Genomic DNA, 26,019 nt, shown 5'->3' with positions numbered 1-26,019 from the left:
TGTGAAGTGCACCAGTCCCTCCTGCAGCAAAGCACCCCCACAACATGATGCTGCCACCCCTGTGCTTCACGGTTGGGATGGTGTTCTTCGACTTGCAAGCCTCCCCCTTTTTCCTCCAAACATAACGATGGTCATTATGGCCAAACAGTTATATTTTTGTTTCATCAGACCAGAGGACATTTCTCCAAAAAGTACCATCTTTGTCCCCATGTGCAGTTGCAAACCGTAATCTGGCTTTTTTATGGCTGTTTTGGAGCAGTGGCTTCTTCCTTGCTGAGCGGCCTTTCAGGTTATGTCGATATCGGACTCATTTTACTGTGGATATCGATACATTTGTACCAGTTTCCTCCAACATCTTCACAAGATCCATTGCTGTTGTTCTGGGATTGATTTGCACTTTTCGCACCAAAGTACGTTCATCTTTAGGAGACAGAGCGCATCTCCTTCCTGAGCGGTATGACGGCTGCATGGTCCCATGGTGTTTATACTTGCGTACTATTGTTTGTACAGATGAACGTAGTACCTTCAAGCGTTTGGAAATTGCTCCCAAGGATGAACCAGACTTGTTGAGGTCTGCAATTTATTTTCTGAGGTCTTGGCTGATTTCTTTTGATTTTCCCATGATGTCAAGCAAAGAGGCACTGAGTTTGAATGTAGGGCTTGAAATAGATCCACAGGTACACCTCTAATTGACTAAAATTATGTCAATTAACCTATCAGAAGCTTCTAAAGCCATGACATAATTTTCTGAAATTTTCCAAGCTGTTTAAAGGCACAGTCAACTTAGTGTATGTAAACTTCTGACCCACTGTAATTGTGATACAGTGAATAAGTGAAATCATCTGTCTGAAAACATTTGATGGGAAAATTACTTGTGTCATGCACAAAGTAGATGTCCTAACCGACTTGCCATAACTATAGTTTGTTCACAAGAAGCGTGTGGAGTGGTTGAAAAACGAGTTTTAATGACTCCAACCTAAGTGTATGTAAACTTCCGACTTCAACTGTAAATGTGAAAATTCTGAACCAGTTTTTGCTTTGTCATTATGGTGGTATTGTGTGTAGATTGATGAGGTCGGGGGGGAACAATTTAATACATTGTAGAATAAGGCCGTAAACAAACAAAAGTTGGATAAGGTCAAGAGGTCTGAATACTTTCTGAAGGCACTGTACTGTATGAAACTGAGGTACAGGAACTGGTATTAGGATTGGTCCACTTAGAACAGCATCTATACCCACTACTGTTCAACCAGTATTTTACATTGAGAGAACATTATATGCCTCAACAGCTTGGTTCAAATCGATAACTAAATGGTTTCATTAATTTTCATTTATTTGCTCCACCCTGTGACCTGTAAATATGTGCATCATCTAACCTTCTATTTTTTTTGGCATAACATCATTTTTTTTTGTTGTCAATTAAGTTTCCAGTAACATTATGCTTTGCGTATGCTTTTTCTCTTTGTCTATGAAACAATTAAATCTCAAAGAAATCATTTTAAAATAAGACAGTCAATTACGTTTATTGGATGCAGTATTCCCTGCCAGCATAAAGATAGAGTGGGATGGTGGTTGGAAGAGCGCGCTTGTTTGAAATGTACAAGCATAGCGCTAAGCTATTGATAAAGAAGAACATCAAGACCAAGCAGCTGCTTTTACAAGTGGGATACACTGTTGAGCGCTACATCCCGAGGGTTCCTGCTGATTGTACTGTGATTGTGACAGACGGTTAAATTGGCGTCCCTTGAGAAGGCAAGAACAAGATGTATGTTAGGAGAAGTGCAGTATTATCATAAGGATAAGTATACTTTGGATGATAACGGATGAGGAATGGAGGGAAAAGGAGGTCTAAGAGAGAGAGACCGAGAGAGAGAGAGTCAGAGAGAGAGACAGAGAGAGAGAGACAGAGAGAGAGACAGAGAGAGAGAGAGACAGAGAAAGAGACAGAGAGAGAGAGAGACAGAGAGAGAGCGAGAGAGAGACAGAGAGAGAGAGAGAGAGAGAGAGAGAGAGAGGAAGTGGGTGAGCTTGAGTCGGTTAAAAATGGCGGGGAAAAGGGAGATGGTTTGTTAAAGAAGAATGGTAGAAAGTGTAAGCAGAGGGAGCTGAAGACAGGAAGAGAAATGGAAGTGAATGAGGGCGACGTATCGGGTGTGGTGAAGTTCTCGGAGCCCGAGGCTAGCACCAAGGGCCAGGATAAAGATGAGTCTGTGACAGTAGGATTTACGTTTTTGGGAAAAAGTGGACCCTTGCCTTTTTGGCTGATCCATTTGTGGTTTCAGGGTGAGTGAAAACAGAGTTGGGTGCTGTGGAATCGGTGAGGGTAACCAGAAGTCGTCTTGTGATAATTGTTTGTGTTTCTGCTGGTTATAGGGAGGAGGCACTCTGCGTTAAACGAATGGGGGCAATTGTTTTGTTCTCAAGGAAAGGGAGCCATTAAAAGAAGTGATTACTGGGGTAGCGGTAAATGTAAAAGTTGACCAACTGAATGGGAAGAGTCCCGGTGTTTGTGATGCTTGCCGTTTGGTGCGACGCAGACAGGGTGGCGTGAGTGGTGAAACACAAGAGTTGTCTGTTCTTTTGAGTTTTGATGTTGTCTCTTTGTCCTACAAAGCGATGTTAGAATATATAAGTTATCCTGTGTGAGCTTTTGTGCCGAATACATTACATTGTTACAGGTGCCAAGCTTATGGTTATGTGGCAACAGTGTGTAGGAGGTGTGAGAAGTGTGCAGAGGGGCATGAGAAAGGAATGTATAGCATTGGGGAAAGTAGTGGTATGGGTAAACTGTCGGGGAGCCCATGGGGATCAGAAGTGTCCCGTGCAAGAGAGGCAGGTTTAGGTTTCCAGATTTAGAGTAGTGAGGAAGTTGCCATATGCTGAGGCAGTGAAGAAAGTAGAGGACGATGGGTCAAGGGGGAGGGATCCTGAAAGGAGTGGTGTGAGTAGTAGATCTGTACCAGTACAGAGGGATAAACCAACAAGTGATATATGTTTCAGTAATATTGGATTTTTAGCATTTATAGCAATGGTTGTCAACTATACTGCAGGGATGGAACGTAAGTCGCAGAAAATTGAGCTTGTGGTGGCAGCTGCAGAGAGGTATTTGGGTGTGTGGGACTTGACGTCAACGGGGTGTGTTAAGTGGTGGTGTCCCATCCTTTCAGGCTGTTGGCCTGAAGTATATTATTTTATTTAACTTGACGAGTCAGTTAAGAACAAATTCTTATTTTCAATGACGGCCTTCCCCGGCCAAACCCTAACGACACTGGGCTAATTGTGTGCTGCCCTATGGGGCTCCCAATCATTGCCAGTTGTGATACAGCCTGGAATCAAACCAGGGTCTGTGGCACCTCTAGCACTCAGATGCTGTGCCTTAGACCGCTGCGCCACTCAGGAGCCTTAACGTAGGGCTAAATAGATTTAAATAGTAGGTAGTAGGGTGATGTTTTTTTTTATTATTATAATTTTTGGTGTGAATGTAGTGTTAGATGGCATGGTATTTGGGGTTTTCAAGCAAAGTTTAAGGGAGTTGTACTCCAGTCTAATAGGTGGCGGTAATGCAACATTTATTGGATGCCAATCGCCGTTAAACTTAATCGAAGAGGAAACACATGGTTGACGATCATGTCAGGGAGCTTGTGTAAAAGGGGGTGGAGATTTGTGTAACTATTATTTCATTTATTTTTCATTGTATTCACAGGAATGTCCCTGTATTGATGTGTAATGTTGTTATTATTGTTGCAAAATATAAAACTTTTTAAAAACACTGCCGGAAGAAGGAAATGTGACGTATTAAACGGTTTCCACTTGATTGCACAGCCACAAAATTTACTATATCATAACAACTTAATTTAAGGTTAGGAATAAGGATAGCAGTGTGGTTAAGGTTAACGTCAAGGTTAGATTTAAAATCATATTTAAAGACGATACATTTTAGAAATGGGCGGGGTTTATGACTTTGTGGCTGTGGTAACGAGTGACGACAGTAGAAAGCCCGAGATTCAACATGGCCACTTACATGATAATGCTGGGTGCTTGCAAGCAGACTTCTAAAAACGGCGCAATCTTGTCGAGAAATTACTCCAATATGTTTACAACGGGGACCGTGCGATCTCTCGTTAGCGAGTCATCTAACTGGACTGGAATGGTGGCCAAAAGATCTTATTCTACAAACGGTACGCTTAGGAAAACATTATGCAACGCCCGCTCTGGGAACGTTGTTACATCAATGACAGGAGCCGGGAGGCTAGCGAAGCTCAACCGATGGACAAGGGTCACCGGTTTTTATTCCGGGGAAAGAGCGATTCTCGGCTGCGGGGCTTCTACCAGCTACAACCAGATAAGATTGTTTGGCAACCGAGGCAGCGGCGCTGGCTTCTCGGGGGAAGACGGGTCGGAGAGCAGCGGGTCTGGGGGAGACGAGTCGGGGGGAGATGGAGGAACACCGTACAACTCCCCCCAGATGACAGCTCTCACCCCCATGCTGGTCCCTGAAGTGTTCCCCAACGTACCACTGATCGCCGTCAGTAGGAACCCGGTTTTCCCAAGGTTTATCAAAATTATCGAGGTAAGCAGCGCCGACTCATTAGACACAGAGGTCTCCCAAGGACACATCTGGATGATGCAATATTCAGAATGAGAAAATTCACTTATTTTGAATGACTAGTGTCTCTCTACCAGTGTGTCAACTTAAAGTTGCAACACTTAACTTTTTAGGAGACCTGACAAAACGCACATAGAAATGGGAGTTATAAATCTGTCATTCTCATTTAAAGCAAATCTAAAAGAGCTCTGTTCTATGATATTTCTATGATTCCTGTTTTAATTTTTTTTTTGCTTTACACCAGCTTCAAACAGCTGAAAATAAAATATTTTTGGTTATATAAAATACAATATTTTTGGTTATATAAAATATATCTCACAGTGGTTTAGATGGTACAATGATTCTCTACACTATACTTGCTTGTTTTGCCACACAAACTGAAATTAGGCAAACTATTAGCATTTTAAGCAACAAGGAAATGGCAGTGCGATTCATGCATAGTGGGTCTTACATTTTAGTGCCTCCAATCTAAGTCTTGCATGGAATTGCATCATATTCAATGCTAGTACTGTATGTGGTCAGCGTTGCTGTAGATCTTTTCGATCTAACATCTTTTTTTTAGGGGAATCATTTTGTTTTTGTTAATGCATTAGTTGCATTTTCTAACATCTTGTTGTTGTGCAAGTACTCTAATCATTACACATGGTGGTGTGTTTCATTTGTAGGTGAAGAACAAGGGGCTTATGGATCTTCTGAGGAGGAAAGTCCGACTTGCCCAACCGTATGCTGGAGTGTTCCTGAAGAAAGATGATGCGTAAGGGACATCTTTCTTCAACTGTAACCTCTACGGCCTGTGATGATAGCATTATAGCATTTATTTATTTTTTACATGTCAAAAATGATAACATGAAGCAGACCAAACTCTTTGGTTCTTTAAAAACCTGCAGTAACATATTGTGTGCTATATCTAGGAAAATAAATACATGTGACTCTGGATGACAACATAATGATTTCCAACATTAGGGCTGTTTTCCTAAAGAAGTTAAATCCACTTTGTTTTGTCTCACTTGCCACAATACTAAGGAGTATCGCGATACTGGTATCATCCTGGATCTAGTACTTGCCCTTTAGACAGCTCCTACTGTATTCTCTCTGTTGACATTCTCTCTCGTCTCTCTCTGGGGTTCTTCAGTAATGAGACTGATGTGGTGGAGAGTCTGGATGCCATCTACAACACAGGAACTTTTGTACAGATCCATGAGATGCAGGACCTTGGTGACAAGCTGAGGATGATTGTTATGGGCCACAGAAGGTAGGGGTGAAGAAGAAGAAGAAAGAACTTACTATGCATGTTGTTACCTTTTTGATACTTCATCTGTACAGTATGTGTTAGTGTCCGTTGGAAACATACGCACTGTACGAAATACTCCTTTCTCTCTGGTAGAATCCGCATCACCAAGCAGATGGAGGTGGAGCCGGATGAGCCTGCCTCTGCTGCCTCTGAGTCTGCCTCTGTCACTGAACCAGGGAGCCAGCCCAATGTCTCACGCCGGAAGCCCAAGAGAAAAGAGCGTAAAGAGCCAGCGATCCTGGCCGAAACGATGGAGGAGAAGGTGCAGGAGGCAGACGTGACAGTAGAGGCGCTCCCGCTGCCCTCCTCTGATATCCTCATGGTGGAGGTAGACAACGTGGTGCACCAACAGTTTGAGGTCTCAGAGGAAGTCAAGGTAGGCATTTGGATTCTACAGTGCCTTCGGAAAATATTCAGACCACTTAAATTTTATCACGTTTGGTTACGTTAGTCTTATTCTAAAATTGATTAAATATACCTTTTTTTTCTCATCAATCAATTCACAATACCCAATAATGACAAAGCAAAAACAGATTTGTAGATTTATTGTTTTATTTTTTTCAAATTTAAAAACAGATACCTTATTTACATAAGTATTCAGACCCTTTGCTATGAGACTTTAAATTGAGCTCATGTGCATCCTGTTTCCATTGATCATCCTTGAGATGGTTCTACAACTTGATTGGAGTCCACCTGTGGTAAATTCAATTGATTGGACATGATTTGAAAGGCATGCACCTGTCTATATAGGTCCCACAGTTGTCACATTTGACAGTGGATGTCAGAGCAGAAACCAAGCCATGAGGTTGAAGGAATTGTCTGTAGAGCTCCGAGACAGGATAGTGTTGAGGCACAGATCTGAGGAAGGCTACCAAAACAATTCTGCAGCATTGAAGGTCCCAAGAACACAGTGGCCTCCATCATTCTTAAATGGAAGAAGTTTGGAACCACCAAGACTCTTCTTAGAGGTGGCTGCCCGGCCAAACTGAGCAATCGGGGAAGAAGGGCCTTGGGTCAGGGATGTGACCAAGAATTTGATTGTCACTCTGACAAGAGCTTCAGAGTTCCTCTGTTGAGATGGGAGAAAATTCCAGAAGGACAACCATCTCTGCAGCACTCCATCAATCAGGCCTTTATGGTAGAGTGGCCAGACGGAAGCCACTTCTCAGTAAAAGGCACCTGACAGCCCACTTGGAGTTTGCCAAAAGGCACCTAAAGACTCTCAGACCATGAGAAACAAGATTCTCTGGTCTGATAAAATCAAGATTGAACTCTTTGGCCTGAATGTCGAACGTAATGTCTGCAGGAAACCTGGCACCATCCCTACGGTGAAGCATGGTGGTGGCAGTGTCATGCTGTGGGGATGTGCTCGTATTTCTTGGCCCAAGCAAGTCTCCTTCTTATTGGTGTCCTTTAGTAGTGGTTTCTTTGCAGCAATTTGACCATGAAGGCCTGATTCTCGCAGTCTTCTCTGAACAGTTGATGTTGTGATGTCTGTTACTTGAACTCTGTGAAGCATTTATTTGGGCTGCAATTTCTGACGCTGGTAACTAATTAACTTATCCTCTGCAGCAGAGGTAACTCTGGGTCTTCCTTTCCTGTGGCGGTCCTTATGAGAGCCAGTGTCATAATAGCACTTGATGGTTTTTGGGACTGTACTTGAAGAAACTTTAAAAGTTCCTGACATTTTCCATATTGACTGACCTTTATGTCTTAAAGTAATGATGGACTGTCATTTCTCTTTGCTTATTATGGCAAGAACAGCTCATATATGGACTTGGTCTTTAACCAAATAGGACTGTCTTCTGTATACTACCCCTACCTTGTCACAACACAACTGATTGGCTCAAACGCATTAAGGCAGGAAAGAAATTCCACAAATTAACAAGGCACCCCTGTTAATTGAAATGCATTCCAGGTGACTACCTCATGAAGCTGGTTGAGAGAATGTCAAGGGTGTGCAAAGCTGTTATCAAGGCAAAGGGTGGCTACTTTGAAGAATCTCAAATATTATTTTGATTGGAATAACACTTTTGGTTACTACATGATTCCATATGTGTTATTTCATAGTTTTGATGTCTTCACTATTATTCTACAATGTAGAAAATAGTCAAAATAATGAAAAAACCCTGTAATGAGTAGGTGTGTCCAAACTTTTGACTGGTACTGTATATAATTCATTTATAAGTCCGAAAATGTTTTTTAGCAACTGCAGATTTCCCCTTTAACCACGCATTGTAGCGTGATGCCTTGATAACAGAGTGCATTTGCTTTGTTTGAAGGCCCTGACGGCAGAGATCGTGAAGACCATCCGTGACATCATCGCCCTTAATCCACTTTACAGGTAAGGACATCTTTTCTTTACAAATGCATAATTGTCATTCAAAATACCTAGGAAAGTGATGTCTCTTCCATTGTCTAGATGGCGGTAATTATGAATGCATCAATCGTCCAGAACTCGTATGTTTGTTTTTGTTTTTTTGAATGACTGAATGTTACTGACTATTTAAGGTTTTACTTCAAATGCCCACACATGTTTCAGCCTCCTCCCCCCTTTTTTTTTTTTTTAGTACACGAGAGTGTCAAATGACTAACGTGTGTGTGTGTGTGTGTGTGTGTGTGTGTGTGTGTGTGTGTGTGGTGTGTGGTGTGTGGTGTGTGTGTGCAGAGAGTCTGTTCTTCAGATGATGCAGGCTGGGCAGAGAGTAGTGGACAACCCCATCTATCTGAGTGACATGGGAGCCGCTCTCACAGGGGCCGAATCACACGAGCTGCAGGACGTACTGGAAGAGACCAATGTAAGTGGACAGGGATTGTCCTCACTAACAAACATGATCAGTTCTGTACAATTTAATTTTTCCCCTTTTTCTCTCCATGGATGTTCAAGCTAAAAAAAAATAAGATTACCCATAAGTAGATTGTCAACATAATATTCTTTGTGCTTTTAAAAAAATATATATATATATATATTTTTTTCAATAACTCACTCACTCTCTCCTCAGATTCCCAAACGTCTCTACAAGGCTTTATCACTTCTGAAGAAAGAATACGAGCTGAGTAAGCTGCAGCAGCGTCTCGGCAGGGAGGTAAAGTAACGCTGTCCTCTTTACACTATTTTGAGATGTACAGTATCTCTTCAAAAACCACCATTACCTCAAACTCTTTGCAAAAATGTAATGACACATTGTACAGTAAAATAGTCACTTAAATGAATGACGAAGATGGTCCGGAGAGCCACCAATCCAGTATGACGACTTTCCCGTTCCTAATTCTCTGTCAGGTGGAGGAGAAGATCAAGTTGACCCACAGGAAGTACCTGCTCCAGGAGCAGCTGAAGATCATTAAGAAGGAGCTGGGCCTGGAGAAGGAGGACAAGGATGCCATAGAGGAGAAGTTCAGGGAGAGGCTGAAGGAGCGCACCGTGCCCCAACACATCATGGACGTCATCAACGAGGAGCTAAACAAACTCGGCCTGCTGGACAACCACTCCTCAGAGTTCAAGTCAGTCCCTGATCCCCAAATCAACCCCTAGTCCATCCCTGCCCCCTGGATGTGGAGATCTGAGTGGATTGGATAGGTGTACTGTAAGCAATATGGCGACAATTCCACCTGGCCTATCAGAGGGCAAAATAAAGCTCTTACCATACTGCTTAAACCTATCCAATCCTCACAGATCTATATGTAATTGCTGTGTGGGTAGGGGCTAGGGGTTGATTTGGGAATCAGGGACTGACCTCAGCATCTGCCTCACCTTTGAACTATCACTCAGAAAGAGCATATTTATTTTGTTACATCTCTCCTATTTTATACAAACTAAATACAAATAAACTATTGAACAAGTACGTAATGAACATGCCTCTTGTATTAAACTGTTGGTTCTGTGTGCAGTGTGACCAGGAACTATCTGGACTGGCTGACCTCGATGCCCTGGGGAACTAATAGTGAGGAGAACCTGGAACTCAAACGGGCCAAAGAGGTGCTGGAGGAAGACCATTATGGGATGGACGATGTCAAGAAACGCATTCTGGTGAGAGAATTGTACTGTGGGATCACCATGGTTACAATCCGACTAGTGGTTGACGGTTGGACTTGTGGATGTGAAAAATCTAATCTGTTGGGCGACTATTAACTTTTTATTAAAGTAAATACAAAGTTTCCTCTTGACCTCACGCAATCTTCCTCTCTTTCTTCCTGCAGGAGTTTATTGCGGTGAGTCAGCTGAGAGGCTCGACCCAGGGAAAGATCCTGTGTTTCTATGGTCCTCCTGGTGTGGGGAAGACCAGTATCGCCCGCTCCATCGCCAGAGCACTCAACCGAGAGTATTTCCGCTTCAGTGTTGGTGGAATGACCGATGTCGCTGAAATCAAAGGACACAGGTATGAGGCACGAATCAGCTGCTGTTCATTGCTCAATACATCCATTCTGTTAGCATTCACGTTCTATACAATCCAACGTTGAGAGTAACTAATTATTTACTGTACATTTGTGTTTGTTTTCAGGAGAACATATGTGGGAGCCATGCCTGGAAAAATCATTCAATGCCTCAAGAAGACAAAGACAGAAAACCCACTGGTCCTTATTGACGAGGTGAATAATACATGCTATGTAGTCACCTCTAGCTCTTATTTGGCTGACAGAAATGTAGTTTCATGCGTTTTGTTTGTATTATCAGTGAACTCGGTGATCGACTGTTCTGCCTTTTTTTTTTATTCTTCCAGGTTGACAAGATAGGTCGTGGTTACCAAGGCGACCCGTCCTCAGCTCTGCTGGAGCTTCTGGACCCGGAGCAGAACTTCAACTTCCTGGATCACTACCTGGATGTGCCTGTTGACCTGTCCAAGGTAGGTGGACACACCTGTTAGGATGGACCTGTCCAAGGTAGGTGGACACACCTGTTAGGATGGACCTGTCCAAGGTAGGTGGGCACACCTGTTAGGATGGACCTGTCCAAGGTAGGTGGGCACACCTGTTAGGCTGGACACACCTGTTAGGATGGACCTGTCCAAGGTAGGTGGACACACCTGTTAGGATGGACCTGTCCAAGGTAGATGGACACACCTGTTAGGATGGACCTGTCCAAGGTAGGTGGACACACCTGTTAGGATGGACCTGTCCAAGGTAGGCTGGACACACCTGTTAGGATGGACCTGTCCAAGGTAGGCTGGACACACCTGTTAGGATGGACCTGTCCAAGGTAGGTGGACACACCTGTCAGGATGGACCTGTCCAAGGTAGGTGGGCACACCTGTTAGGCTGGACCTGTCCAAGGTAGGTGGACACACCTGTTATGATAGACCTGTCCAAGGTAGGTGGGCACACCTGTTAGGCTGGACACACCTGTTAGGATGGACATGTCCAAGGTAGGTGGACACACCTGTTAGGATGGACCTGTCCAAGGTAGGTGGGCACACCTGTTAGGCTGGACACACCTGTTAGGATGGACCTGTCCAAGGTAGATGGACACACCTGTTAGGATGGACCTGTCCAAGGTAGATGGGCACACCTGTTAGGATGGACCTTTCCAAGGTAGGTGGACACACCTGTTAGGCTGGACACACCTGTTAGGATGGACCTGTCCAAGGTAGGTGGACACACCTGTTAGGATGGACCTGTCCAAGGTAGGTGGGCACACCTGTTAGGCTGGACACACCTGTTAGGATGGACCTGTCCAAGGTAGGTGGGCACACCTGTTAGGATGGACCTGTCCAAGGTAGGTGGACACACCTGTTAGGATGGACCTGTCCAAGGTAGGTGGGCACACCTGTTAGGCTGGACCTGTCCCTGGAGGGATTTGAGGTGTCCAGACTCTTACAGTCCAGCACTAATAATGAATAGGTCCTGTTCTTGAATCTAACCGTTTGTGTCCTTGTTCTCTCCAGGTTCTGTTTATCTGCACCGCCAATGTGACTGACACCATCCCAGAGCCCCTCAGAGACCGTATGGAGATGATCAACGTGTCTGGATACGTGGCCCAGGAGAAACTAGCCATCGCTGAGGTAATGTGTCATCACACAAGATTCAATCGGACAGTCAACAAACATGATTTAACAAAACACCCACTCCGTCTTACGGCAAACATTGGCTCATTTAACATGTTTCCATCCAAACATTTTTATGCGAGTAAAGTACCTGTGAGATATAAAAAGGCCTGATGGAAACAATTTGTTGGTAACTTTTCCTTAAAACGTTTCCAATGCCATTTGTTGCATGATCTATTTCATCGACCCAAATAATGATCCCTTTAACCACCACCATGTTTGACGGGTGGATCATATTTTGGGTCGATGAAATAGATCATGTGACACCGGCATTGGAAACGTTTATTTATTTTATTGCTCAATATTTGATAAAAGTAAACTGCAGTCATGTGACGATGCTTGGTCCCAGGCTCCTCCCCCTAGGTCCCAGGCTCCTCCCCCTCGGCCCCGGGCTCCTCCCCCTCAGTCCCGAGCTCCTCCCCCTAGGTCCAGGGCTCCTCCCCCTCGGTCCAGAAAAATCATGAACAGTTTATTAGCTTCAGATGATTTCAGGTTATGATGAACGTCACAGGGTGGTGAAAATGCACGGTGATGATGAGCTTGACTCTATAATCATGCTGGTGACACGATGATTGGTGCTTGGCTGCCAATTTAACCAATAAAACCAGTATGGGCAAATTTGCTATTTATCGCAAGACTTGTGGCAAAACTATCAACAGAGCTGAAAATGGGAGGATAACATTTTAAATGAAAAGTTATACTTTTTAATCACAACAAGCTAGTTTAGTTGAATTCTGTTGGTAACATTTTTGTGTGAATATTAGCATATGAAAATCTTTTGACAAATGGATGGATGACCTAGCTATTGGAGGTATCTCCATCTGACCGTAACTCTCTCTGTCTCTCTCACTCTCTTTCTCTCTCTTTCTCTCACTCTCTTTCTCTCACTCTCACTAACTAACAGAAGTACCTGGTACCTCAGTTGCGTACTCAATGTGGACTGACTGAGGATACGACCAACATCTCCCCAGAGGCTCTGAACCTTCTCATCAGACAGTACTGCAGAGAGAGTGGAGTCAGGAACCTACAGAAACAAGTGGAGAAGGTTAGGCCAAACTTCACCTTCTGACTGCTTGTATTAGTGGCAAATCTATATCACTGCCAAAGGTGCTTCAACAAAGTCATGAGTAAAGGGTTTGAATACTTATGTATGTTTTTTATATATATTTTTATATATACATTTGCATACAATTCTAAAAACCTGTTTTCACTTTGTCATTATGGGGTATTGTGTGTAGATGAGGGAAAAAAAACAATATTTTAAGAATAAGGTTGTAACTATGTAAATATGGAAAAGGTTAGGGGTCTGAATACTTTCAGAATGCACTGTGTACACTATGGGGTTAATCTTGACTTTTGAAGTCTCATTTTCACTCATTCGATTTAAGTGGAAATTAGGATTCTCCACTATGAAAGGAAATAATTTGACTTTAGGATGTTGCTGATGTTTTTGATTATGTATCCAGGTTTTCCGGAAAGTGGCGTTCCGTATCGTGAGTGGAGAGGAGACTGCGGTCCAGGTTACCCCTGACAACCTGCAGGATTACGTCGGCAAACCCATCTTCACTGTGGATAGGATGTATGATGTCACACCGCCTGGTGTTGTCATGGGCCTGGCATGGACAGCCATGGGTAAGAATGACCTAGAGATGTAGAAGAGAGGTGTGTTTTACAACCAGCATTATGCATAGACAACAACACAAACACCGCTCTGATCTTAACCCTCTGGAATGTAAGCCTGGGGATCATTTAGCTATTTGATTTAGAATTTTATTTAAAAAGATATATACAGTACCAGTCAAAAGTTGGGACACCTACTCATTCAAGGGTTTTGCTTTATTTTTACTATTTTCAACATTGTAGAATAATAGTGAAGACAACTATGAAATCGCACATATGGAATCTTGTAGTAACCCAAAAAAGTGTTAAACAAATCAAAATGTATTTTAGATTTGAGATTATTCAAAGTAGCCACCCTTTGCTTGGTTGACAGCTTTGCACACTCTTGGCATTCTCTCAAATAGCTTCACCTGGAATGCTTTTCCAACAGTCTTGAAGGAGTTCCCACATATGCTGAGCACTTGTCGGCTGCTTTTCCTTCACTCTGCAGTTCAAACCATCTCATTTGGGTTGAGGTCAGGTAATTGTGGAGGCCAGGTCATCTGATGAAGCACTCTATCACTCTCCTTCTTGGTCAAATAGCCCTTACACAGCATGAAGGTGTGTTTGGGTCATTATCCTGTTGAAAAACAAATGATGGACCCACTAAGCGCAAAACAGATTGGGTGGTGTATCGCTGCAGAATTTTGTGGTAGCCATGCTGGTTAAGGGTGCCTTGAATTCTAAATAAATCACAGAGCGTGTACCAGCAAAACACCACCACGCTTCACTGTGAGAACCACACTTACGGAGATCATCCGTTCACCTACTCTGTGTCTCAAACACGGCGGTTGGAACCAAAAATCTCTCATTTGGACTCATTAGACCAAACAACAGTTTCCACCAGTCTAATTTCCATTGCTCGGCCCAAGCAAGTCTCTTCTTATTGTTGTCTTTTAGTAGTGTTTTTTTTGGGCCTGATTCATGCAGTCTCCTCTGAACAGTTGATGTTGAGATGCGTCTGTTACTTGAACTCTGAAGCATTTATTTGGGCTGCAATCTGAGGTGGAGGTAACTGTAATGAACGTATCTTATGCAGCAGAGGTAACTCTGGGTCTTCCTTTCTTTTGGCGGTCCTCACGAGAGCCAGTTTCATCGTAGCGCTTGATTGTTTTTGAGACCCCACTTGAAGAAACTTAAGAAATTCCTGACATTTTCCGGAATGACTGACCTTCGTGTCTTAAAGTAATGATGGGCTGTTGTTTTTCTTGTACCTATTTCAGTTGTTCTTGCCATAATGTGAACTTGGTCTTTTACCATCTCCATCATGCATCTTCTGTATACCACCCTTACCTTGTCACAACACAACTGATTGGCTCTAACACATTTTAACACGGAAAGAAATTCCACAAATGAACGTTTAACCAGGCGCACATGTTAATTGAAATGCATTCCAGGTGACTACCTCATGAAGCTGGTTGAGAGAATGCCAAGAGTGTGCAAAGCTGTCAAGGCGAATGGTGGCTTACTTTGAAGATTTATCACTTTTTTTTGTTGGTTACTACATTTTTTTTGTGTGTCTCCTGGTCTGACAAACACCGCCGTAGTTCTGCCTCTGTGGATGCACAGAGCTGACATCGGCGGATACAGTGGATTGAGATGCAGCCCATGCAGATATCTCTAGCTTAAACAGATGGATTTTTGACAGGGGATGTTTATATTATGCTAATTAGATTTAGCGGACATCGCCTCCTAAAGGGGTTGTTAAAGTCCATCTCTCCTCTCCAGGTGGCACCACGCTGTTCATCGAGACGTCCCTGAGACGGCCGCGGGACACTGGGGGTAAGGATAAGGACGGCCCCAGGGACGGGTCCCTGGAGGTCACAGGGCAGCTGGGAGATGTGATGAAGGAGAGCTCTAAGATCGCCAGTACCTTCGCCAGGACCTTCCTCATGAAGCAACAGCCGGACAACGACTTTTTCTCTGGCGCCCACCTCCATTTGCACGTCCCCGAGGTAAAGGTTGATGACATGACACTGTCCTCACAGACAGCATTAAAAAATATATATAATGTGTGTCTTGTATACTATACCCCTTCCGTACAAACTGGCAGTTTGGTGTTTTTCCATCGATGTCCACATTCCAACCAACCATTGTAATCTGATCTCTTTAATCACTCAACGTATTACAGTTTTCTATGAAACGGGACCTTGGTTGTACCAAACAAACAGTTTCTCCTCCTCTCTCCCTGTACGGCTGCTGTGGTTATCGACAGGGTGCTACTCCCAAGGACGGCCCCAGTGCCGGCTGCACCATCGTCACGGCCCTGCTGTCCCTGGCCACCAACACGCCAGTGCGGGAGAACGTGGCCATGACTGGAGAGGTGTCCCTGACCGGAAAGATCCTGCCTGTGGGAGGCATCAAGGAGAAGACCATTGCTGTGAGTCACGTCACTCTTAATAACACTGTTTTAGTTACCTGGGAGCTTAATTTTTTTATGAGAACGAAATGTAGTTCAAGTAGGCTGATCCTTCTTTGCATATGACATTCATGTTTAATTTATGGTTCAATTTTAGAGGTGGCGTATAGTTGTGTATGGGAGAGCTCATGTTCTGAAACTTATCTGAACTTTTTATTATACTGAACAAAAATATAAAAGCAACAATTTTACTGAGTTATAGTTCATATAAGGAAATCCTGCCATAATCTATGGATTTCACACGACTGGGCAGGGGCGTAGCCATGGCTGGGTATAGGCCCACCCACTGGGGAGCCAGGTCCAGCCAATCAGAATACATTTTTACCCACAAAAGGGCTTAATTACATACAGAAATACTCCTCAGTTTCATCCGCTGTCCAGTTGGCTGGTCTAAGATCCCGCAGGTTAAGAAGCCAGATGTGGAGGTCCTGGGTTGGCGTGGCTTCACATGGTCTGTTGTTGTGAGGCCGGTTAGATGTACTGCCAAATTCTCTAAAATGACGTTGGAGGCGGCTTATGGTAGAGGAATGAACATTAAATTCTCTGACAACAGCTTTGGTGGACATTACTGTTGTTGGCATGTCCATTGCATGCTCCTTCAAAACTTGAGACATCTGTGGCATTGTAGAGTGGCCTTTTATTGTCCCCAGCACAAGATGCACCGGTGTAATGATCATGCTGTTCAATCAGCTTCTTGATATGATCTGTCAGGTAGGTGGATTATCTTGGCAAAGGAGAAATTATCTCTAACAGGGATGTAAAAAAAAAGTGGGAAGCTTTTTATGGATATGGAACATTTCTGGGATATTTTATTTCAGCTCGTGAAACATCGGACCAACACATGTCACGTTTTATATTTGTGTAGTTTTAGTACCAGTGACATAATGAATATTGAACATTCCTCCCTTATCTCCAGGCAAAGCGTGCAGGAGTGACCTGCATGATCTTACCAGCAGAGAACAAGAAGGACTTCTCTGACCTGCCGGAGTTCATCACAGAGGGCCTGGAGGTTCACTTTGTGGATCATTACAGCAAGATGTACCCCATAGTCTTTCCACAACAATGAACACTGAATTATGACTCTATGAAACTGGCACCTGAGCTGCTACCAGTGTTGGGGACGATTCAGGAAGAACAATGAAATTCCAATTCTCTTCAATGTTGAATTGTAATTTGTTTTACTTTAAGAATTGACTGGAAATCACCCCAACCCAGATGGATAACGAGTTAGATCAGACATCCTGAACTATGAAAGCAGATTTTTCTGATCAGCATTGTTTTTATTTGGTTGTACATTCTCACCTGTTGTTAAAAGCCCCACGTCTGACCGTGTGAGACAGCTGTGTCATGAGAGCGGAACTTTAGAAATGTATGATGTAGAACATATCATGTATTAGAGGGACATTTGAGGTCTAAGTTGCATTTCTAATTACTGATGTCCAATCCTTAACCCCCCCCCGGTACAAATTCCCCAATCAGATGGGTCATGTCGCTGCTACGCAGCCTAGACTATTTGACCAAACTTTGCATGTAACTACTGATAAAACTTGCATATTATAACTTTACCTTTTTTTATAAAGTTTATTCCCACTTGATCAATGGTTTCATGACACCTTCGCCATTTATTGCCTATTTCTACAGCAAGTACACAGGCTACTTACTGGTAAGACTATTGGCTAGCCCATCATTGGCATGTCTAAAAATGCAGATGACCGCTCATGGCATACTGTAAAGTACACTAACCAGACAGCGTAGTCAATTCTCCGGAATATTTACACAGGTGTTCTGCAGGACCTATTCTAATACAGTATAAATGGGTCTCTGCAGAGTAAAGTACAGTACCACTTCCATCATTCTAAAATGAGAAACAATGAAAGAGTACTTTTTGTTGTTGTTTTGAAATACAAATATTTATTTATTTGCAAGAACAGCTTTAATCCTTCTTGGCAGCAGCCTTCCTCATGGCAGCCAGGACATTGCTGAGCTCCTCCCTCTTTCTCTTGGCGCGGATGTGAGTGCCAATCTGGGAAGAAAACACAAAAGGTACATTTACAATGGGAACCTAACACACACGATGCAGGTAAACTACCATACTCAGGGTGACAACACTAAAGCATGTCTCTGGAACAGGTAAGTCAGGGACAAGTTCAGTAATCAACATGTACAGGGATAGCAGTTCCATAATGCAAAACTTGTCTTTGAGAATTACCTGATTGGACAAACTACATGTCTAATCCAATAGTTTATGAATCTTTCCATATATGCTCCATGATGGAAACGTTTAACATCATGTGGGTGCTACAAAATCTGTTTTGTTCAGTTTTTGATACACAAGAAAGCAGCTTCACAAACAAACCATCTGACATGAGCAAATGCCTTCATGCTACCACCACCAATACACCCAGCCATTTTGGTAAGCAGGGGAGTTTACATACCCTCTTCTTGATGAACTTGAGGGCACGCTTATCCTTGGACACCTTCAGCAACTCCATGGCGCGCCTCTCGTAAGGGGCGAAGCCGCAGACCTCACGGATCATGTCACGCACAAACTTGCTGTGCTTGGTCAGACGCTGAAATTAAAAAAATCAGCAACTGTTTGTCAAACAACCAGTTCTAAAGTCACTGTGGAAATATAGATCGTTAACCATGAGTGGAAAAAAGCGTGTATTCAGATAGCTACTATTTATATTTAAAAGTGTCTGAGACCAAGCGTCCCTGTCAGTCGTGGGATGCAGACAGACAGGGATAGTAGGAAACCTAGTTGATGTGTGCAGGGGGAACGACAGAACAGCACTGAACAAGCTGCACTGTAACTTATCCTGCTTTTGTACCAGTTTATTGGATCACTGATAAAGTTAAATTGTTGACCTATAATCTGATAACGGGGTGCAAAGCCTGACCACTTCCCATCACTACAGGTGCGGCAGCTATGGGAATAGAACCCAAACTATAAAATCAGAGCCAGAGCGGGGCTTGACCCAGCAATTCTAGGACAAGAAAAAACAACCTCCTTTGACAAAGTGTCCAGAGTCCTAGACCCTTTACCGGAGGACATGGGCTCTACCAACACCACACTACCTGAAATGGTTGTCATGTTTCTATCAGATTAACTCACCCCTCGTCTACGGCCGTGTTTGGGTGCGGTCACATTCTTGGTTACGGGGTGGCCTTTGCTAAGCCCCACAGCCATAGGATACCTGATAGCCATGTCTGTAGAGAGAAAATGTATATATAAGTTTAGTTACATGTAATTCAAAGCATGAGACTTTAACTGGCTAGCTAGTTGCTGACCAACTAACTTACATTGCAGTGTCAGTACGGGTGCATCAAAGCAGGGACAGAGAATGAAAAACAGCTTCTATCTCAAGGCCACCAGGCTGTTAAAATAGCCGTCCCTGGCTGGTACCCTGCCCTTAGCCAGAAACCAACTGTTTAATAATTCCTGTACCTTAGAGGTGGCAGGTAGCCTAGTGGTTAGAGAGTTGGGCCAGTAAAAGGTTGCTAGATCAAATCCCTGAGCTGACAAGGTAAAAATCTGTCATTCTGCCCCTGAACAAGGCAGTTAACCCGATGTTCCCAACAATTTCAATGATTTTACTGAGTTAGGACCCATGAGGAAATCAGTCAATTCTAATAAATTCACTAGGCCCTAATTTATGGATTTTACATAACTGAATACAGATGTTGGTGAGATACCTAAATATTTGATTTGCACATTTAAAAAAAAAAAAAAAAGGATATCGTCACGAGTATTTCGGTGCATTCAAATTACCATCGATAAAAGGCAATTCTGTTTGTTGGCTGGAGCTTATGCCTGCCAAATTCTTTAAATAACGTACGAGGCGGCGTATGGTAGAAAACAGCACATTCCTGCAGTTAGCATGCCAATTGAACGGTAACACAACCTGAGACATCTCTGGCATTGTGTTGTGTGACAAAACTGCACATTTTAGAGTGGCCTTTTATTGTCCCCAGCACAGGGGGCATCTGTTTAATCAGCTTCTTGATATGCCACACCTGTCAGGTGGATGAGAAGTGCTCACTTATTTGAGATAAATAGGGGGGGGGGGAACACGAGACCAGGCACTGCTCATCCTAATATTTCTTAATTCCATTATTTTGCTTTTAAAAATGTGTGTACCGTTGGTGATATTACTGCAGTTGGTGCTAGGAACACAAGCATTTCGCTACACCAGCAATAATTGTTACGCGTGTATGCGACCAATAACATTTAATTTTAATGTTAACTGTTACGGGTGTGGCCTTGGCAAGATAGCCAGCTAACTAACGTTACTGGTGATTTCTTACAACGCTCATTGTATTTTTATTTCACCTTTATTTAACCAGGTAGGCTAGTTGAGAACTAGTTCTCATTTACAACTGCGACCTGGCCAAGATAAAGCACAGCAGTGTCGTCAACTGCAATGTATATTTAACTAGCCACACTCCAGTCATGTAATAAACTTCTTTAGGTGTTAACGTTAGAACTATTGATTCAGCAAGGTAGCCAAAAATGGTCGTGACAGAATGCTGGTTAGCCTCTAACCGTGAACAATGTTAGCTAGCAAACGTAGACAACTAGGTAATTACTCTTACTACTGACGATAGAAGTACGGGTTTGCATTAGAGCAAATTTTTTATTTGTCAAGGACATGCATATTATCTGTAGTCATTGTAAAAAGAGTCTCGTTACGAAGCTCCAGCAATAACAAGCCGATGTGATTCACATGTGTAGGGAAAGAGGCCAAAAGAAAGAGGCAACTTTAGGTTGATGTTTACCGTGAAAATCTTATATTTATCGCGGCAATATTGAAAGCATCCTTTAAGAAATAAGTATACATTGTGTTGGTTTTATTCAAATTAGTAAAAAAGGAAGGATGTCAAAGATTTTATAAAGATTTTAGATGATATAAATTCTTCATCAAATTCTTACCTGCTTTCTTTAATGGCGCACAAACCGGAAGGAAAGCTTGGCGGTGGATGTTGGGTAATGAGGGTTTTCCCAAAATAAAACACCAGTGAAATCTCTGTAGCGCCACCTGTGGGTGCGGACCATTTAGATTCAGCAGTCTCTTTTTTTTCAAGATAAATGCTTTGCACAAGTGAATCGTTTAGAATATACCTTAGCAGACATTTGTAAAATCAGATAGGAAGAGCGATTCTAATATAATTCATGTCCATTTCCATTTTGTTCCCATAATAATAATATTGTTGTAATGTTTAGGCTACAGGCCTATGTATCATCATATTAGCTTAATATTAAAAGAAAAACATCTCAGACTTCAGTGCGTACAAACCAACTGGGGGGGTCGATTTGAACGGTCATCCAACTCATAATTCCAACTCGGGCCTCTTTCTAGAGCTCCGATTTCACAACCTGAAGACGTCATGATTTGACCTCATATTTTTCTGAGTTCCCAGTTGTTTTCAACGCGCCAAGTAGCCGCTGGTAGCGTCACATATGATCAAAAACTCACAGATTGGCTAGTGAAACGCACACTCAGCCCTCTGATTGGACTGTCAATCACATGCCTGGTGCGCTAGCACAGTGGATTAAGTTCTGGGGGGTCACGAGTATGAAACTGAATGGGGAAAAATACATATCTTTCATATTTGTATTTTAGATGTATTCATTTGCCTATTTTATCTGGTTTCTAACATAAGCTAACGGTATTGAGTACCACAGTTGTAATCGTTTTTCCGCCATTAATTTTTCTATAGGGTAATTTAGAACTACTTCATATAAAGTGGACAATGACCCGAAGCATACTTCCAAAGTTGTGGCAAAATGGCTTAAGGACATCAAAGTCAAGGTATTGGAGTGGCCATCACAAAGCCCTGACCTCAATCCTATAGAAAACGTGTGGACAGAACTGAAAAAGCGTGTGCGAGCAAGGAGGCCTACAAACCTGACTCAGTTACACCTGCTCTGTCAGGAGAAATGGGCCAAAATTCACCCAATTTATTGTGGAAGGCTACCCGAAACATTTGACCCAAGTTAAACCATTTAAAGGCAATGCTACCAAATACTAATTGGGTGTATGCAAACTTCTGACCCACTGGGAATGTGATGAAAGAAATAAAAGCTGAAATAAGTAATTCTCTCTACTATTATTCTGACATTTCACATTCTTAAAATAAAATGGCGATCCTAACTGACCTAAGACAGGGAATTTTTATTAGGATTAAATGTCAGGAATTGTGAAAAACTGAGTTTAAATGTATTTGGCTAAGGCGTATGTAAACTTATGACTTCAAATGTACATGTGCAAATGACCTCTAACCTGTACCCCCGCACACCCTCTGTATATAGCCTCGTTATTGTGTTACTTTTAATTATTTTTACTTCAGTTTATTTGGTAAACATATTTGGAACTCTTCTTGAACTGCACTGTTGTTTAAGGGCTTTTAAGTAAGCATTTCACGGTAAGGTCTACACTTGTTGTATTCGGTGCATGTGACAAATTAAGTTTGGTTTGATTTGACGATTGGGTGTTGAGGGAACACTTGTCACATTGTCTATCATAACACAAACCCCACCTTGGACAATGTGGTGTTTGTCCAGATAAAGATGCTGATACGGCCCTACATACCACTGACCAAATGTCCCTTTTGTTTTCCAGTCCAACAGGAGTGCATGTGTCGGATCATCCGGTGCATCGACATCTTGTGCCAACGTGATCCGAGCAAGATGTCTTTTACATTTAGTTTTTAACAGAGTTGTATTTACTGGGTTTTTTTGTGTGTTTTTTTTACAGCAAATTCCTCTCAATGTATGTTTAGTAGGACCTGCTTTCCCCAGTTGTGGGGACCACAGCACATCGAGCCTGTGGACAGACAGCTCAGTAACATATTAAAAAAATATACAATATTGTGTAAAACAGAATTTGTAGATGCACCTATGTTTTTACTCTGTCCCCCTTTCTCCATGTTTTAGACATGCGGAACGGCAGACTCACCCCACGAGAAGCAGTGCACGATCAACGCCATCCTCAGCAAGGTGATCTGCTGGAAGTGATGTACTCTCTTTCATTCTGGGGGTAAGACATCATTTACACATCACCGATATAAATTCTCACTGTGACCATGATAAAATACAATGTGAATTGTGTTGTACTACTGAATGCAACTGTGAGGAGATGCACTTCAGACCAGTCTTTGTGATTGAACTTACTTTAACTACATTACTTTGGTTGGCTGCTTTGAGCAGAACGTGTATGTTATATGACCTATTCTGGGAGGTGTGTGTGAGAACTGTGGAATATTTTTGGACCATTGGCTTCCCTGATAACAGGAACTAACAGGAGGAGCATTATGAGCATGTCAGAGGTCGTCCCGCTGGATGGAGACGGAGGCTTTGGTTGTCCACGACAATGAAGAAGCAGGTGTCCCTTCCAGTGATGTGTAGCTGACCTTGGTGCCAGTAAGGCTAGTCTTCACGGAGGCGTTAAGACCCTCCCTTGATAAAGAAATCCTTCGACTTCACTGCCTCCTCAATGTTAAGGTCCCTTAGGCACCATAGGGACACTCGCCAGACCAACCGGCGAGGCACCCGGCCCCCGTGACCAAAAACCATGAAATCCTGCACATCCATCCCTGTAACCATATTGAAAGCCTTGATGCCAATCCTCTTTGTTTTCTGTGCCCAAACTTTACAGACAACACTCCATCCAACGACTGTGATCTAAAGACCCTTTTAACCTGCGACAGAGTAACGCGCTTGATCCTAACTGCTGTCTCCATCATTGCTGTGCGCCAACCTCCCTCTCCTCGTTGTGTGCCAGTTGAGGGTTGGTGCGCCGCCCAACTGTTGCTCTCCTTTTAGCATCGTGCTGCTCCACTGACAGCGCCACGGCAGTCAGGATACCTGCCTACCCCATTTAACAATGTCTGGTACAAATAGGAATGACTGAGGGTAGCAGTTCTGGCTCAGGTTCAAGATGACATGCCATTCTGCTGAACCTGCCCCAGAGACGGTTCCTTAACCTCCTCTGAGGGCTCTCGGGACAGAGGGTTGGTGTCTTCGGGCCGGGTACAGGTCCTCCACTGACTGTACCTGGTTGTGGATACGGTTGGCTTCCTCCACTCGCATTCCACATCCGTATGGATGATATGGTCAACCGCCAAGATAGGCTACACTGATGAGCTCCATGGAGGCAAATTCACATGTTGTTGAGAAAATCCCCTGGTTCCTGCCAACAGGAAGGATGTTAAGTGCTATATGCCATATGCATGACTTTGAACATCTTAAATGCATTTGTTGTAAGAAATGTGCAACAAAGTTTGATTTGATTGATGACTTTACAGCTGTAGAATAATAAATAAACTGTCGTTTTCACATGAGAAGTGCAGACTTTCCGTGAGCTTTTAATTGATAACTGGGGATTTTTATCGCTTGCCATCTAGTTGGAAGGATCCTTTAAACCAACACTGTACCACTCCAAATCAATACTGTACCACTCCAAATCAATACTGTACCACTCCAAATCAATACTGTACCACTCCAAATCAATACTGTACCACTCCAAATCAATACTGTACCACTCCAAATCAATACTGTACCACTCCAAATCAACACTGTACCACTCCAAATCAATACTGTACCACTCCAAATCAATACTGTACCACTCCAAATCAATACTGTACCACTCCAAATCAATACTGTACCACTCCAAATCAATACTGTACCACTCCAAATCAATACTGTACCACTCCAAATCAACACTGTACCACTCCAAATCAATACTGTACCACTCCAAATCAATACTGTACCACTCCAAATCAACACTGTACCACTCCAAATCAATACTGTACCACTCCAAATCAATACTGTACCACTCCAAATCAAATACTGTACCACTCCAAATCAAACACTGTACCACTCCAAATCAACACTGTACCACTCCAAATCAAATACTGTACCACTCCAAATCAAATACTGTACCACTCCAGAGACGGTTCCTTAACCTCCTCTGAGGGCTCTCGGGACAGAGGGTTGGTGTCTTCGGGCCGGGTACAGGTCCTCCACTGACTGTACCTGGTTGTGGATACGGTTGGCTTCCTCCACTCGCATTCCACATCCGTATGGATGATATGGTCAACCGCCAAGATAGGCTACACTGATGAGCTCCATGGAGGCAAATTCACATGTTGTTGAGAAAATCCCCTGGTTCCTGCCAACAGGAAGGATGTTAAGTGCTATATGCCATATGCATGACTTTGAACATCTTAAATGCATTTGTTGTAAGAAATGTGCAACAAAGTTTGATTTGATTGATGACTTTACAGCTGTAGAATAATAAATAAACTGTCGTTTTCACATGAGAAGTGCAGACTTTCCGTGAGCTTTTAATTGATAACTGGGGATTTTTATCGCTTGCCATCTAGTTGGAAGGATCCTTTAAACCAACACTGTACCACTCCAAATCAATACTGTACCACTCCAAATCAATACTGTACCACTCCAAATCAATACTGTACCACTCCAAATCAATACTGTACCACTCCAAATCAATACTGTACCACTCCAAATCAATACTGTACCACTCCAAATCAATACTGTACCACTCCAAATCAACACTGTACCACTCCAAATCAATACTGTACCACTCCAAATCAATACTGTACCACTCCAAATCAATACTGTACCACTCCAAATCAATACTGTACCACTCCAAATCAATACTGTACCACTCCAAATCAATACTGTACCACTCCAAATCAACACTGTACCACTCCAAATCAATACTGTACCACTCCAAATCAATACTGTACCACTCCAAATCAACACTGTACCACTCCAAATCAATACTGTACCACTCCAAATCAATACTGTACCACTCCAAATCAAATACTGTACCACTCCAAATCAAACACTGTACCACTCCAAATCAACACTGTACCACTCCAAATCAAATACTGTACCACTCCAAATCAAATACTGTACCACTCCAAATCAAATACTGTACCTTTTTTAAAGATTTGTCTCTGGTCATGCAACTACAAT

The 26,019-nt window shown here is 42.9% G+C and overlaps 2 protein-coding genes and 1 non-coding gene across 3 annotated transcripts; 1 reads left to right on the top strand and 2 right to left on the bottom strand.

Annotated features, from left to right (window-relative positions):
• The first annotated feature begins 2,052 nt into the window (after nt 1-2,052).
• On the top strand, nt 2,053-17,616 carry LOC139409552 (lon peptidase 1, mitochondrial). The gene is made up of 18 exons (XM_071154864.1): nt 2,053-4,570; nt 5,272-5,360; nt 5,739-5,858; nt 5,991-6,273; nt 8,180-8,241; nt 8,566-8,695; nt 8,900-8,983; nt 9,178-9,398; nt 9,786-9,924; nt 10,095-10,273; nt 10,397-10,484; nt 10,616-10,738; nt 11,777-11,893; nt 12,840-12,980; nt 13,402-13,567; nt 15,323-15,549; nt 15,810-15,974; nt 16,930-17,616. The coding sequence occupies exons 1-18, from the start codon at nt 4,010-4,012 to the stop codon at nt 17,077-17,079; spliced, it is 3,045 nt and encodes a 1,014-aa protein (XP_071010965.1). The 5' UTR covers nt 2,053-4,009; the 3' UTR covers nt 17,080-17,616.
• A 279-nt stretch (nt 17,617-17,895) lies between these two features.
• On the bottom strand, nt 17,896-21,077 carry LOC139409553 (large ribosomal subunit protein eL36-like). Its single transcript, XM_071154865.1, has 4 exons — nt 20,947-21,077; nt 19,129-19,223; nt 18,449-18,583; nt 17,896-18,036 (listed from the first exon to the last, which is right to left on the bottom strand). Exons 2-4 carry the CDS (start codon nt 19,219-19,221, stop codon nt 17,947-17,949), a joined length of 318 nt encoding a protein of 105 aa, XP_071010966.1. The 5' UTR covers nt 19,222-19,223; nt 20,947-21,077; the 3' UTR covers nt 17,896-17,946.
• On the bottom strand, nt 18,709-18,838 carry LOC139410319 (small nucleolar RNA SNORA63). The gene has a single exon (XR_011634482.1). It is a non-coding gene; the product is annotated as a small nucleolar RNA SNORA63 (small nucleolar RNA).
• Nucleotides 21,078-26,019: the final 4,942 nt, after the last annotated feature.

Source organism: Oncorhynchus clarkii, chromosome 5 (genome assembly GCF_045791955.1).
Source record: "Oncorhynchus clarkii lewisi isolate Uvic-CL-2024 chromosome 5, UVic_Ocla_1.0, whole genome shotgun sequence".
Taxonomy (NCBI): Eukaryota; Metazoa; Chordata; class Actinopteri; order Salmoniformes; family Salmonidae; genus Oncorhynchus; species Oncorhynchus clarkii.
The sequence above is the reverse complement of the archived record's forward strand: the minus strand, read 5'-3'. Positions and strand labels throughout refer to the sequence as shown.

Excerpts from the sequence above, each read along its gene's own strand:
- LOC139409553 (XM_071154865.1), bottom strand. The coding sequence starts at position 19,221 with ATGGCTATCAGGTATCCTATGGCTGTGGGGCTTAGCAAAGGCCACCCC. Across the intron at positions 18,584-19,128 it reads AACACGGCCGTAGACGAGGG|CGTCTGACCAAGCACAGCAA; the intron begins GTGAGTTAATCT and ends TTTTAATTTCAG. Across the intron at positions 18,037-18,448 it reads TCAAGTTCATCAAGAAGAGG|ATTGGCACTCACATCCGCGC; the intron begins GTATGTAAACTC and ends TTTTCTTCCCAG.
- LOC139409552 (XM_071154864.1), top strand. The coding sequence starts at position 4,010 with ATGGCCACTTACATGATAATGCTGGGTGCTTGCAAGCAGACTTCTAAA. Across the intron at positions 8,984-9,177 it reads AGCAGCGTCTCGGCAGGGAG|GTGGAGGAGAAGATCAAGTT; the intron begins GTAAAGTAACGC and ends ATTCTCTGTCAG. Across the intron at positions 9,399-9,785 it reads AACCACTCCTCAGAGTTCAA|TGTGACCAGGAACTATCTGG; the intron begins GTCAGTCCCTGA and ends TTCTGTGTGCAG.